The sequence below is a fragment of the Peromyscus californicus genome, unplaced genomic scaffold (assembly GCF_007827085.1).
Source record: "Peromyscus californicus insignis strain IS unplaced genomic scaffold, ASM782708v3 Scaffold_4__1_contigs__length_199733344, whole genome shotgun sequence".
NCBI classification, from domain to species: Eukaryota; Metazoa; Chordata; class Mammalia; order Rodentia; family Cricetidae; genus Peromyscus; species Peromyscus californicus.
Window position 1 is genome coordinate 90328091 of NW_026294562.1, and position 12416 is coordinate 90340506.

Consider the following 12416-nt stretch of genomic DNA (forward strand, 5'->3'; position numbering starts at 1 on the left):
AGATGAAAATATCATCAATGTTCATTTCTGATAATAAGACTTTCTACCTGTGACTCACTCATCAGGGGAACCAGGGTATGTTTCTCTCTTAGAAGTCCAAGGTTCTTTCCTGCCTCCCTGTGTGCTCCTACGCTTCTGATTTTGATCACTGTAAGGGATCCCGGCACATGCAAAGGGGAACTTGAGAGGTGCCCTCTCCGGTAGGCAGGAAGCCAAGTATACATACAGAGGCATTTGAGCTCTTATGTTTATATGACTGCAAGTTACACCCCAGTACCTGCATCAGCTCATTAATCACTTGATTGGCCCTCATCTGTTGCTGAGATGTACAGGTGTATCACTTAGGGTCACATACTGAAAGAAATTGCCATTTGTGTCAGGGACAGTGCAGGCCAAGGGTGGTCACATTTGTGGTCAAGGGCATAAAGGTAATGAAGCCTGAGATCTCACCTCTCAATGTCTTCATGTGTTGAACAGCCATCCTTAGCACGGTGAGCTTATCTAACTTCCTGGACATCGCATTGCATGTTGGTACCAAAGAAGCCAATTCATCAATGAAACTGTTCATTTTGTCCCGACGCCTCTTTTCAATCTGACTGTGGGCCTCCCTGAACATGGGAAGGAGAATGATTTCATCTGCAATGTAAGCCAGCAGCAAGGTAACACTGACAAAAATATGTGAGGTGTGACTGCTTCCAAAATTCTCTGACATGGGAAATTTAGACTCTGTAGAATGTTTCAAACTAGACTTTTATACTAAAAATCACCCCCAAATGGTCTCATTGACAAGTCAGAATTACGTAACTGATTTGTTTTTTCATTTATTTGTTTTTGATGCTTACCCCATCTTTTATGGAAAAAAACAAACAAAACAAACCTATGACAATTGTCCTTTCACAACAAACTGAATTGTCTATTTTTCCTTGTTGTTCTTTTCTTCAGATTCTATAAGACCAGGGTTTGGGGATGTGGATAGGAAGAGGAAGGAAGGAGGTAGAGGTTCCACATACCCAAGCATCCAAAAGAGCTACAGAATACCCAGGCCCCGCAGCATGTGCCTGTGCAACCTGTGGGCAGCCCACTGTGTGGCCTGCTAAGGCCATCATGTCTATCTGATGGAGGTAACTAGTACTAACATGTTCTTAGATCAACCAGGACCCACATAGATATAACAGATTCCCAGTCTGTCCCCGGGCTCTTTTTGAGGGATGTCACATCGTACTCTACCCCTGAACTGGCTGCTTGTTTAGGTATGAGGACACTTCCCTACAAGATGTGCAGCTGATGTTTTCTGACCATCCTCCCATAGAGGAACATCAACAATGGAGAAGCAATACTGAAACATGGAGCCACCTGCAGAGGCCATAGGCTGGTCTGCAAGGGAGAGGCTAGGAATGTCAGGTTAGCCAGTGTGCAGCTTAGTGGTTCTGTGTGCCACGACACAACCTCAACTAGCCCTAGTTAGTGATGGCAGGGAGACATGAAGACCCAACAGAAGGGCACCAGCAAGGGTGACTGGGATGAGGAGGACCAAGTCAGGAGATCTCTGAGGAGCAGAGGTGCCTAAGAGCTGGCCTTCAGACAATACTTGCAGCACAATAAAGGTCCCTGTTAGAGGTCCCAGGAATGGCATCTCAGCCTATGTCTTCTGAAGGGCCAATGAGTGAGGAAGACTGGAGAGAACTCTGGCCTGGGGTGACTTTCTGCTACCTCCAAAGTTTCCTCCAGGTTAAATGTGCACAGACAGCACCAAGTGAAGGCCAGCTCAATACATGGGGAGCAAAGGGCAGAAGCTTCAACCAGCTGAAACCTGCTGCCACCTCATTTCCTGAGGTGACAGTGCCCAAACAACTCCAGCAACCGAGAATAAATACACTGAGCCTCCTTGGCTGCTCTCTAAGCGACTGAAAGTAGAATGTTTTGTAGACAAAATCAGAGGTTGAACTTACCTTGCATTCTTGATCCTTCCTTGGTGTTCTGCGTATTCTAACCTGGAGGGGAATGCAAAAGATTAAAATTCAGTCCCCTGGGGATGACTGGTAGAGTTACACACTTCTGTTTTTTCCCTGCCTGACCCCTGACACCTCTCTACAGACACACATGGGTTCTTGGTTATTAGCCATGCTAGAGACTGGGATTAGAGAGACAGTCCTGAGCCCACATTCACTTGCAAAGAGAATGAAGTGCAAGTTATTAGGTTATGGTACCTTCCATGAGGATCATCTTTGTCTGTGTCCATACTTTCTCTGCAAAAACAAGAGCAGACGATCACATGTCAATACAGACGTGCAGCATAGCATCTTATCATAGAGAAGCCTCTCATTTACCCAGAAAACTCAAATAACCATGATACAGAAACAGATGTATAATAGTAACACAAGCAAGCACAATCAAGTGGACCCTATTATAAAGGCTAGACAGGCATTCTGCATTACCAAACAAAAGTTATTAAATCTCCATAGAGTATGTCTGTTCAATAAACTAGTTCACAGTATGATTATTAGAAAACTGGGAATCTACAGTGTTTATGGAGGAGACTCTTAGTTAACCAGAGTAGCCAGACATCTGTGCCACCTCATTCCTTAGCTGTTCTGAATAGATGATAAATGAAATTTACTCCATTTCTAAACATACCAAACACCAAAGACACTAGTGCATTTGTCTATTTGTTGGATGGGGGATGAAGTGAGGAGCAGCTAAGGAAAGCACTGAGCAACAGGGAAGGGAAGAGCAGAGCCCTGGGCAGCATCTCAAGGCATTGCCACCACAGGTTGCAATGTGGTTGCAGGTTCCTGGGCCTCAGAGGAAGTCATATGGGTTACAAGACAAACGTGCCCCTTTGCAATGGAATTGTGTCTACCACTGTGACCAAGCTCATCCCCAGGTGAGAAGCCCATGGCCTTAATATAGGAAAACTACAGGGGGAAGAACTATGAATTGTAGAAGGTAATTTGCAAAAATTTGCAAAACTGGGGTCCACAGAGGAAGCTTGAAGGTTACTGGGTGATGATGAGGCTAGAGATCACAGGTCCAACAGAAATCTTAGAACATGTTAGTCACTTCATCAGCATTTGCCCAAGACAAAGCTTCACAAAAACGCCCTGGTCTGTGCTGGGGAGTGAACGCTATGGCAGGAGCCCCCGGTTGTCACCCACTTTCCATCCCCGGGGGCTCTCTCAGTGATCTGGGATCACTTACACATTAATCATAGCATCTCCTAGGGGACATCTGAGCTCCAGCCTCTGTGTTCCCCAAATTGGACCTGTGGACTTCAGCAGAAAGGACGTCTGCTGGGGGAGCTACCTCCTCAGAGATTTTTCACTCATTTCAACAAAAGAAAATCCCTTCAATGGACTCCACATATCTGCCTCAGTGAAATGAACCATGCCTCTGAACGGTCTACCCTGCATCCCTCCCTAGCAGGCTACGGGGACAGGAGAGTGGGTGGTGAGAAGGAAAATGCTCACTTCCTCAATAGAAAAGTCAAGTCTAAAGAGAAACAAATACTCCTGAACAGTGCAAGTACATGCTAATTAATATAGTGCAATGTCCCTAGGCTGTTGACATGCTGCTACTCCTCCATTCCATACACTGCAGTTAAGCAGCTGACCCTTTCTGTCTTCAAAGAGGCTGCATGTGAGCTCTCCCCAACATCACTTCTCCAGATTGAGTTCTCCTACTTAAAGGAGCAAAGGAAAAGGGGAAGGGGCGGGGTGGGGGGGTGGGGGGACAGGACTTGACTATAAGGCTGTTCTTTCCCCCCATGACATGGAATAATCTGAGGACAGCAGGGGACACAGACACATAAGCAGGGCTGCTGGCCTTCCTGGCTTGACATTTAGGAGCAGATGAAGCCAAAATCAAATGCGTAGCACTTGGAGGGGCCCGGAGTCTCCCACACCTTCCTCTGGGAACAACGGCAGCTGTGGGCAGGGGCTCTGTGCCCATGCCCTGACGGGAGCTGACTGTCCCTTACTGGTAGTCGGTGGCACTGCCTTTCCTCTTGCGGTTGCAGTCCACGCCACTGGTGCCCAGGGAACTGGAGAGCAGGTCGGTGGGGCCTGGGGACATGAAGTCACTGATTGTGGAGGAGATGTCCATTCTCTGGTCCGCCATTGGAAGGAAAGTACTAAAACGATTACAAGAGGACACTTCTTTGTAAACACTTCACTTTTAAAGATCTGTTTTCTTCTCACTTATGTGTATGTGTGTGGGGGTGTGTGTGAACATGAATGCAGTACCTGTGGAAGCATGAGGCATTTAATCCCCCTAGAGCTGGAGTCATGAGCAGTTGTGAGCTGCCTGATGGCGGTGCTGGGAACTGAACTTGGTCCCCTGGCAGGGCAGCATGAGCCATCGCCAACCTCAGGAAAGTTATGTCAATATGTTCTCTGAGGTGGTGCAGGGCCTGGATGACCCTGAGGACATGGGTCTGGTTTACTGCAAGAGCATCACTCACCCCGCAGCCCAGAAGAGGCACACAGGACAGTGGGGAAAGCCTCATGCTTATTTTCAGAGTTGTAATTTGTGAAGACACTACATCTTTGTGCAAGTGTCTCTGTGCCAGAGAGGTTTGGTGGCTTCTCCTAGGACCTACATTAAGGGAAGACTAAACCAGACTGGGACATGGAGAAACGACCCAATATCCCACATATACTCAGACACAGGCAACTTCATTTCCTTCTAATTAATATATAACCAGTGAAATAAACATGAAACACAAGCTGGTTTTTGTACTTTTGTTATTGATGTTGTAAAAAAAATTGTGGAAAAACACAAAACATAAGAGGTATATAGATAGCTGGGCATGGTGGTACACTCATAGTTCTTAGGAGGTGGAAGCAGGAGAATCATGAGTTCAAGACTAGCCTGGGCAACGTTAGTAGGGCCCAGTCTTGACTGTCATTCTCCAAAAGAAAGCCTAAGTCCTACTGCAGAGTTAAGGTAATATAGCTCCTCTCTCTTCCTTACCAGGCAAGGTCTGGCATCTCTCTCTCCCCACCCTGCCCCACCCCATCCTGCCCCACCCCTTTGATCCCAGCATCTGCTTGCATAATTAAAGGAAGACATTGCAAATGACAGTACAAGCCATTTTCCGAGTTCATATTTTACAAGCACAGAGTAAGCTGACTCAAAAAAGTCCTAAGTACCTTGTAAGGGACTCTAACTCCAAACCCTGCTGCAGAGGGGTTGCCCAGTGGGCTGCCAAGGGCTCCAAGCTCCACAGGATTGGACTAGGGCTGTCACTCCCACCCTCTGGGCCTGAGTTCCCACATCTGCAAAACAAGAGGGTAAGGGTGAGTGCTGCTTCACAAAATCACTATTATGCCCTGCGGCTAGTAACCAACCCCTCCCGGTCAGGCCAGTGCCAACTTCTACACTTCTGGAATCTACACCTTTATGTACGTGTCTCCATGTGTTACCTCTCAGAATTAATTTCTAAAAGCAGGGCAGCCAGTGGGCAGCTCTGGATATTTCTATCCCCGAAAGAGGCCTTGCCAGTTTCTGAAGTTTTACTTACTACTGATGTTGCCTCTCCCTTTGTAGGCATTTGTCTCCCCTGGTGTCTGTACTCAGCCCCCATTTCTATACCACATGTCTTCTGCCCGGTGTTCACCTGTGTGCTTCAGAAAAGTACACTTCGGAGGCCCGTGCGCACACGGAGCTGCCAGCCTTCCTTCCCACACCTGGCCCCTGGTGTCCCTTCTGCGCTCAGGGACTTCCTGTTGTCTCTCTTGTCCAACTTCCAACATCCCCCTCATTCTCACTTTAGGTGGTAATTTTTCTCCTTTTTCTCTCTCTCCTTCCCACACCACCCCCACCGCAGTACTGGAATCTGAAGCCAAGGCCTCATGCATGCTGCCAATGCTCTCTCCCTGAGCCACACCCCCAGCCCTGCAAGCTTGGGTTAAGTCAAAAGGTGGCCAGCAAACACACCCACATCTAAGTGGGCATTGCTGCTGAGGCTCCCCCTTCCCTCAGGCCTTCCTGAGCCCTACTGCTCTCCTCTGCCCAAGGCCATCATTCCAGGATCCCTACCCCTTGCCCAATTTTATATCATCCATGCTCCCCACACAACTGGATCGTTCTCATCCGGATGAACATCAGTCATACTGCATCTTGGAGGGGAAACAGCCAACACATTATTTTTCCCTGTTGTTCAGAATATAGAACCCAGGGCTTTGCTTGCTGGGCAAGTGCTCTACCTTGGTTCTGTGCCATCCCCCATGTTAATATTCTGATCCTGCCCCTTGGGGCCACCCTGCATCCTGATGTAGAAGCCTCTTCTTAAGGAGAAATCTCTCCTGTTTTTCCTCCCATGAGGTATGCACACCTCCCTTCCCCCCCATTCCTCTCTCTGTTTTCCTCTTTCTGTCTCTCTGCCTCTTTATCTCTCTATTATAATAAACTCTCCACGTGGATGCAGTGTCTGGATTGTGTATTACTGGCCACCACCATGTCCGCATGAAGTGGATCGCCTGCCAGCTCACCACTGCAACTGCTCAGCATACCAGCATGTTCCCCCCACCCCACCACCCCACTCGTAATAAATCATAACACCCTAAGCCTAAATAAACTGTTTGGGACACTGTCTTCCTATAGTCCCATTGTCTATGTCTCCAGCATAATCTAACTCGGGTCAGGATTTTTTTAATTTAATTTAATTTTGCTTTATTTTATGTAGGTGGGTGTTTTGCTTGTATGATGTCTATACACCCACTTGTGTGCCTAGTTGTAGCACAAATTGTTAGGAGGTCTTATTAATGAAAACAAACCTGAAGCCAGATATTGGGGTGAATGCTGAAAGATTAGAGAAGCAGAACAAGCCACAGCTACCTCACCTTGCCAATTCTTCAGCTGATCCTGTTTCCTCAGACTGGAAGCCTCTGAGTCCTCATCCAAAATGAATCTCCACTGAACTGCTGCTCAAAAGCCTAAAAGCTTGACCAGGCTATAGTTCCTTGTCCTCACGCCTTAAATACCTTTCTGCCTCCTGCCATTACTTCCTGGGATTAAAGGTGAGTCACCATGCTTGGCTGTTTCCAGTGTGGCCTTGAACTCACAGAGATCCAGGCAGATCTCTGCCTCTGGAATGCGCTATCATCACTGCCTAACCTCTATGTTTAATATTGTGGCTGTTCTGTTCTCTGACCCCAGGTAAGTTTATTAGAGTGCACAATATTTTGGGGAACACAATACCACCACACCTAGTGCCTATGGGTGTCAAAAAGGAGCACTAGATTCCCTGGATCTGGAGTCACAGAGGGTTGTGAAACACTGGGTGGGTGCTGGGAATTAAACTCCAGTGTTCTGGAAGAACAGCCAGTACTCTTAACTTCTGAGTCATCTCTCTGGCCCCCAGGTCAGGCTTTGTCCCTTCATGATGTCTTTACAAGACTGCGGCTACCCTACCTAGTTCAGCAGGGGCCATTCTTTTCTAGATCCAATGGCCAGCTCTCACTCCCTCCACCAGTGGCATGGGCAGAGCTGACCTCTCCCTGGCCAATGTCTCTGTCCATACTCAGTCCCTAGGAGTTCTACTTTGTCTCAAATGCCACCCACACTGTGACAACCCCAAGCTTCTATCTCCAGCCTTGCTGTCCCGAGTTCTAGACTTGTCTAACCACCCATCTCCCTAACATCTCCACCTGAGTATGTGACAGAGATTCTATATTGACCCGCTTATGTCCCCTCAAGCAAGCCTTTCAGGCCTCCCTAAGTAATCAAGTGGTCTCCATCCTTCTAGGCTTCAAGTCAAGAAGCCACCTGACCCCTCCATTGGTCTTCTTATTGGCACAGAATTAAAAATACAGAACAGGTCACTGCTAAATGTCACTTCCTTAGTGACACTTGTTTTTTGTTTTTGTTTTATTTATTTATTTATTTATTTATTTTTCTATTATCAGTTTGATACAGTATACACTATTTTTATCCTAATAGTGAAATGTTTCATTGAGGCTTGCTCAGTAACTGAGTAAAACCAAAACTTAGTATAAGCCACAGTCATCCTAGGGTTCCCCCGCTATATAGCCTCCCTGGTTCTGTGGGTTGCAGTCTGATTGTTCTTTGCTTTATATCTAGAACCCACTTACGAGTGAGTACATACCATGTTTGTCCTTCTGGGTTTGGGTTACCACACTCAAGATGATATTTTCTAGTTCCATCCATTTGCCTTCAAATTTCATGCTGTCATTGTTTTTCTCTTCTGAGTATTACTCCATTGTGTATATGTACCACATTTTCTTAATCCATTCTTCAGTTGACGGGCATCTAGATTGTTTCCATGTTCTGGCTATTACAAATAGTGCTGCTATGAACATAATTGAGCATGTATCTTTGTGGTATCACCGAGTATTCCTTGGGTATATGCCCAAGAGTGGTATGGCTGAGTCTTGAAGTAAATCGATTCCCAATTTTCGGAGAAACCGCCATGCTGATTTCCACAGTGGTTGTACAAGTTTGCATTCCTACCAACAGTGGAGGAGTGTTCCCTTTGCTCTGCATCCTCTCCAACATTTACTGTCATTAGTGTTTTTGATCATAGCCATTCTGACAGGTGCAATGTGGTATCTCAGAGTCATTTTGATTTGCATTTCTCTCATGACCAAGGTTGTTGAGCATTTCTTTAAATGTCTTTCAGCCATTTGTGATTCTTCTTTTGAGAATTCTCTGTTTAGTTCTTTAGCCCATTTTTCAATTGGATTGTTCAGTATTTTGATGTCTAGTTTCTTGAGTTCTTTATATACTTTGGAGATCAGTCCTCTGTTAGATGTGGGGTTGGTGAAGGTCTTTTCCCATTCTGTAGGCTGTCTTTTTGTCTTATTGACCGTGTCTTTTGCCCTACAAAAGCTTCTCAGTTTCAAGAGGTCCCATTTATTAATTGTTGTGCTCAGTGTCTGTGCTGCTGGTGTTATATTTAGGAAGTGATCTTGTGGTGGTATTGTGTTCCCCAAAATATTGTGCACCTTAATAAACTTTTCTGGGGTCAGAGACAGAACAGTCACTAGATACAAAGGCTAGAAAATGGTGGCACTCACACCTTTAATCCTAGCACTCCAGAGGTAGAAATCCCTCTGGATCTCTGTAAGTTCAAGGCCACAATGGAAACGGCCAGGCATGGTGACTTACGCCTTTAATCCCAGAAAGCGAGCCTTTAATCCCAGGGCGTGGTGGTAGAAAGCAGAAAGGTATATAAGGCGTGAGGACCAGAAACTAGAATCATTTGACTGGTTAAGCTTTTAGGTTTTGAGCAGCACAGTTCAGCTGAGAACCATTCGGATATGAGGACACAGAGGCTTCCAGTCTGAGGAAACAAGATCAGCTGAGAAGTTGGCCAGGTGAGGTTAGCTGTGGCTTGTTCTGTCTCTCTGACCATCCAGCATTTCACCCCAATACCTGGCCCAGATTTGTTTTTACTAATAAGAACTTTTAAGATTCCTGTTACATGATCTCCTGTGCCAATGCGTTCAAGAGTACTTCCTACTTTCTCTTCTATTAAGTTTAGTGTAAGTGGATTTATGTTGAGGTCTTTGATCCACTTGGACTTGAGTTTTGTGCATGGTGACAAATATGGATCTATTTGTAATCTTTTTTTTTTTTTTTTTTTGGTTTTTCGAGACAGGGTTTCTCTGTGTAGTTTTGCACCTTTCCTGGAACTCACTTTGTAGACCAAGCTGACCTCGAACTCACAAAGATCCGCCTGCCTCTGCCTCCCGAGTGCTGGGATTAAAGGCGTGCGTCACCACCGCCCGGCTTATTTGTAATCTTTTACATACTGACATCCAGTTATGCCAGCACCATTTGTTGAAGATACTTTCTTTTTTCCATTGTATAGTTTTGGCTTCTTTGTCAAAAATTAGGTGTTCATATGTGCGTGGATTAATGTCAGGGTCTTCAATTTGATTCCATTGGTCTGTATGTTGGTTTTTATACCAGTACCAAGCTGTTTTTATTACTATAGCTCTATAGTAGAGCTTGACGTCAGGGATGGTGATGCCTCCAGAGATTGCTTTATTATACAGGATTCTTTTAGTTATCCTGGGTCTTTTGTTTTTCCACATGAAGTTGAGTATTTTTCTTTTCAAGTCTGTGAAGAATTGTGTTGGGATTTTGATGGGGATTGCATTGAATCTGTAGATTGCTTTTGGAGAAGACTGCCATTTTACTACGTTAATCCTATCTATCCATGAGCATGGGAGATCCTTCCATTTTCTGATATCTTCTTCAATTTCTTTCTTTAGAGATTTAAAGTTCTTATCAAAAAGGTCCTTCACTTGTTTAGTTAGTGTTATCCCAAGGTATTTTATATTATTTGTGGCTATTGTAAAGGGTGATGTTTCTCTGACTTCTTTCTCAGCCCTTTTATCATTTGTGTATAGGAGGGCTACTGATTTTTTTGAGTTGATCTTGTATCCTGCCACTTTACTGAAGGAGTTTATCAGCTGTAGGAGTTCCCTGGTAGAATTTTTGGGGTCACTTATGTATACTATCATATCATCTGCAAACAGTGAAAGTTTGACTTCTTCCTTTCCAATTTGTATCCTTTTGATCTCCTTTTATTGAGCAATCTTCTTATTGCTCTAGCTAGAACTTCAAGTACTATATTGAATAAATATGGGGAGAGTGGATAGCCTTGTCTTGTTCCTGATTTTAGTGGAATCGCTTTGAGTTTCTCTCCATTTAATTTGATGGTGGCTGTTGGCTTGCTGTAAATTGCCTTTATTATGTTTAGGAATGTTCCTTGTATTCCTGATCTCTCTAAGACCTTTATCATGAAGGGGTGTTGGATTTTGTCAAAGGCTTTTTCAGCATCTAATGAGATGATCATGTGGTTTTTTTCTTTCAGTTTGTTTACATGGTGTGTTACATTGACAGATTTTCGTATGTTGAACCATCCTTGCATCCCTGGGATGAAACCTACTTGGTCATGGTGGATAATTTTTTTGATGTGTTCTTGGATTCAGTTTGCCAATATTTTGCTGAGTATTTTTGCATCAATATTCATGAGGGAGACTGGTCTGTAATTCTCTTTCTTTGTTGCATCTTTGTGTGGTTTGAGTATCAGGGTAATTGTAGCCTCATAAAAAGAGTTTGGTAATGTTCCTTCTGTTTCTATTGTGTGGAACAATTTGAAGAGTATTGGAATTAGTTCTTTGAAAATCTGTTAGAATTCTGCACTGAAACCATCTGGTCCTGGGCTTTTTTTGGTTGGGAGACTTTTGATGACTGTTTCTATTTCTTTAGGGGTTACTGGTCTATTTGAATAGTTTATCTGGTCTTGATTTAACTTTGGTATGTGGTATCTATCCAGAAAATTGTCCATTTCTTCCAGATTTTCCAATTTTCGTGGAGTACAGGTTTTTCAAGTATGACCTGATGATTCTCTGGATTTCCTCGTTGTCTGTTTTTATGTCTCCCTTTTCATTTCTGATTTTGTTAATTTGGGTGCTCTCTCTTTGCCTTTTGGTTAATTTGGCTAGGGGTTTGTCTATCTTGTTGATTTTTTTCAAAGAACCAACTCTTTGTTTCATTGATTTTTTGTACTGTTCTCTTGGTTTCTATTTCATTGACTTCAGCCCTCAATTTGATTATTTCCTGGTGTCTATTTCTCCTGGGTGAGTTTGTTTCTTTTTGTTCTAGAGCTTTCAGTTGTGCTGTTAAGTCACTGGTATGAGATTTCTCCATCTTCTTTATGTGTGCATTTAGAGCTTTGAATTTTCCTCTTAGCACGGCTTTCATAGCCTTAGTGACACTTCTTTGAAGGACCATATAGTGTAAACTCTGCCAACTCTCCTATTCACTACCCCTATTTATGTTTTCCGAATCTACCTTTCCCTATTACAATCTCCTTTCTGCCCTCCCTACAAGGTGGTCAGCTATGGAGAGCAAGGGCTCTGCTCTACTGACTGCCCACAGCTTGCAGAACTCTTTCTGGCACACAGAAATGTTCCACAGGACATCGGAAATGAGTGAAATAATCTGCATATGACAAAGCAGTTCTGTGTTCATCACAGACGTTGTAAGCTTTTTTCTTTCATTTCCTTTTGACTTTTGAATTTTCTATGTAGTTTTAAAACATTACAAAAATCATTTTCAAAATAATATAACACAAAGATTCCTCTTTATACCAATACTTTGTAACTTTTAATTTATTTTATTCACTTTTTTTTTTTTTTTTTTTTTTTTTGAGACAGGATCTTACTGTGTAGCCCAAGCTGGCCTCAAACAGTGACCCACCTACTTCAGCTTCCCAGTGGTAGGATTACAGGCATAAACCACCATGTTGGCTTGGACTTTCAGTCTGTGTATGTGTGTGTGTGTGCATGTTTATGTGTGCACCTGTGTAAAGATGTGTGTGCACATGCATGCACATGTGTAGAGACTGAGGTTGACTTTGGGTGCCTTCTCCAATCATG

At 44.1% G+C, this 12416-nt stretch overlaps 1 protein-coding gene across 5 annotated transcripts in view; it reads right to left on the reverse strand.

The window, feature by feature from the left end:
• Bmal1 (basic helix-loop-helix ARNT like 1) overlaps positions 1 to 12416 on the reverse strand; it is a 106528-nt gene that overhangs the window by 28738 nt on the left and 65374 nt on the right. For all 5 annotated transcript variants that reach the window (XM_052763445.1, XM_052763440.1, XM_052763443.1 and 2 more), the window contains 5 exons: positions 5151 to 5276; positions 3977 to 4129; positions 2208 to 2246; positions 1950 to 1991; positions 451 to 608 (listed from right to left, as the gene is read on the reverse strand). In XM_052763445.1, the coding sequence (XP_052619405.1) occupies positions 451 to 608; positions 1950 to 1991; positions 2208 to 2246; positions 3977 to 4116 (379 nt within the window). In that variant the 5' untranslated portion in view covers positions 4117 to 4129; positions 5151 to 5276. The remainder of the gene's footprint in view (positions 1 to 450; positions 609 to 1949; positions 1992 to 2207; positions 2247 to 3976; positions 4130 to 5150; positions 5277 to 12416) is intronic.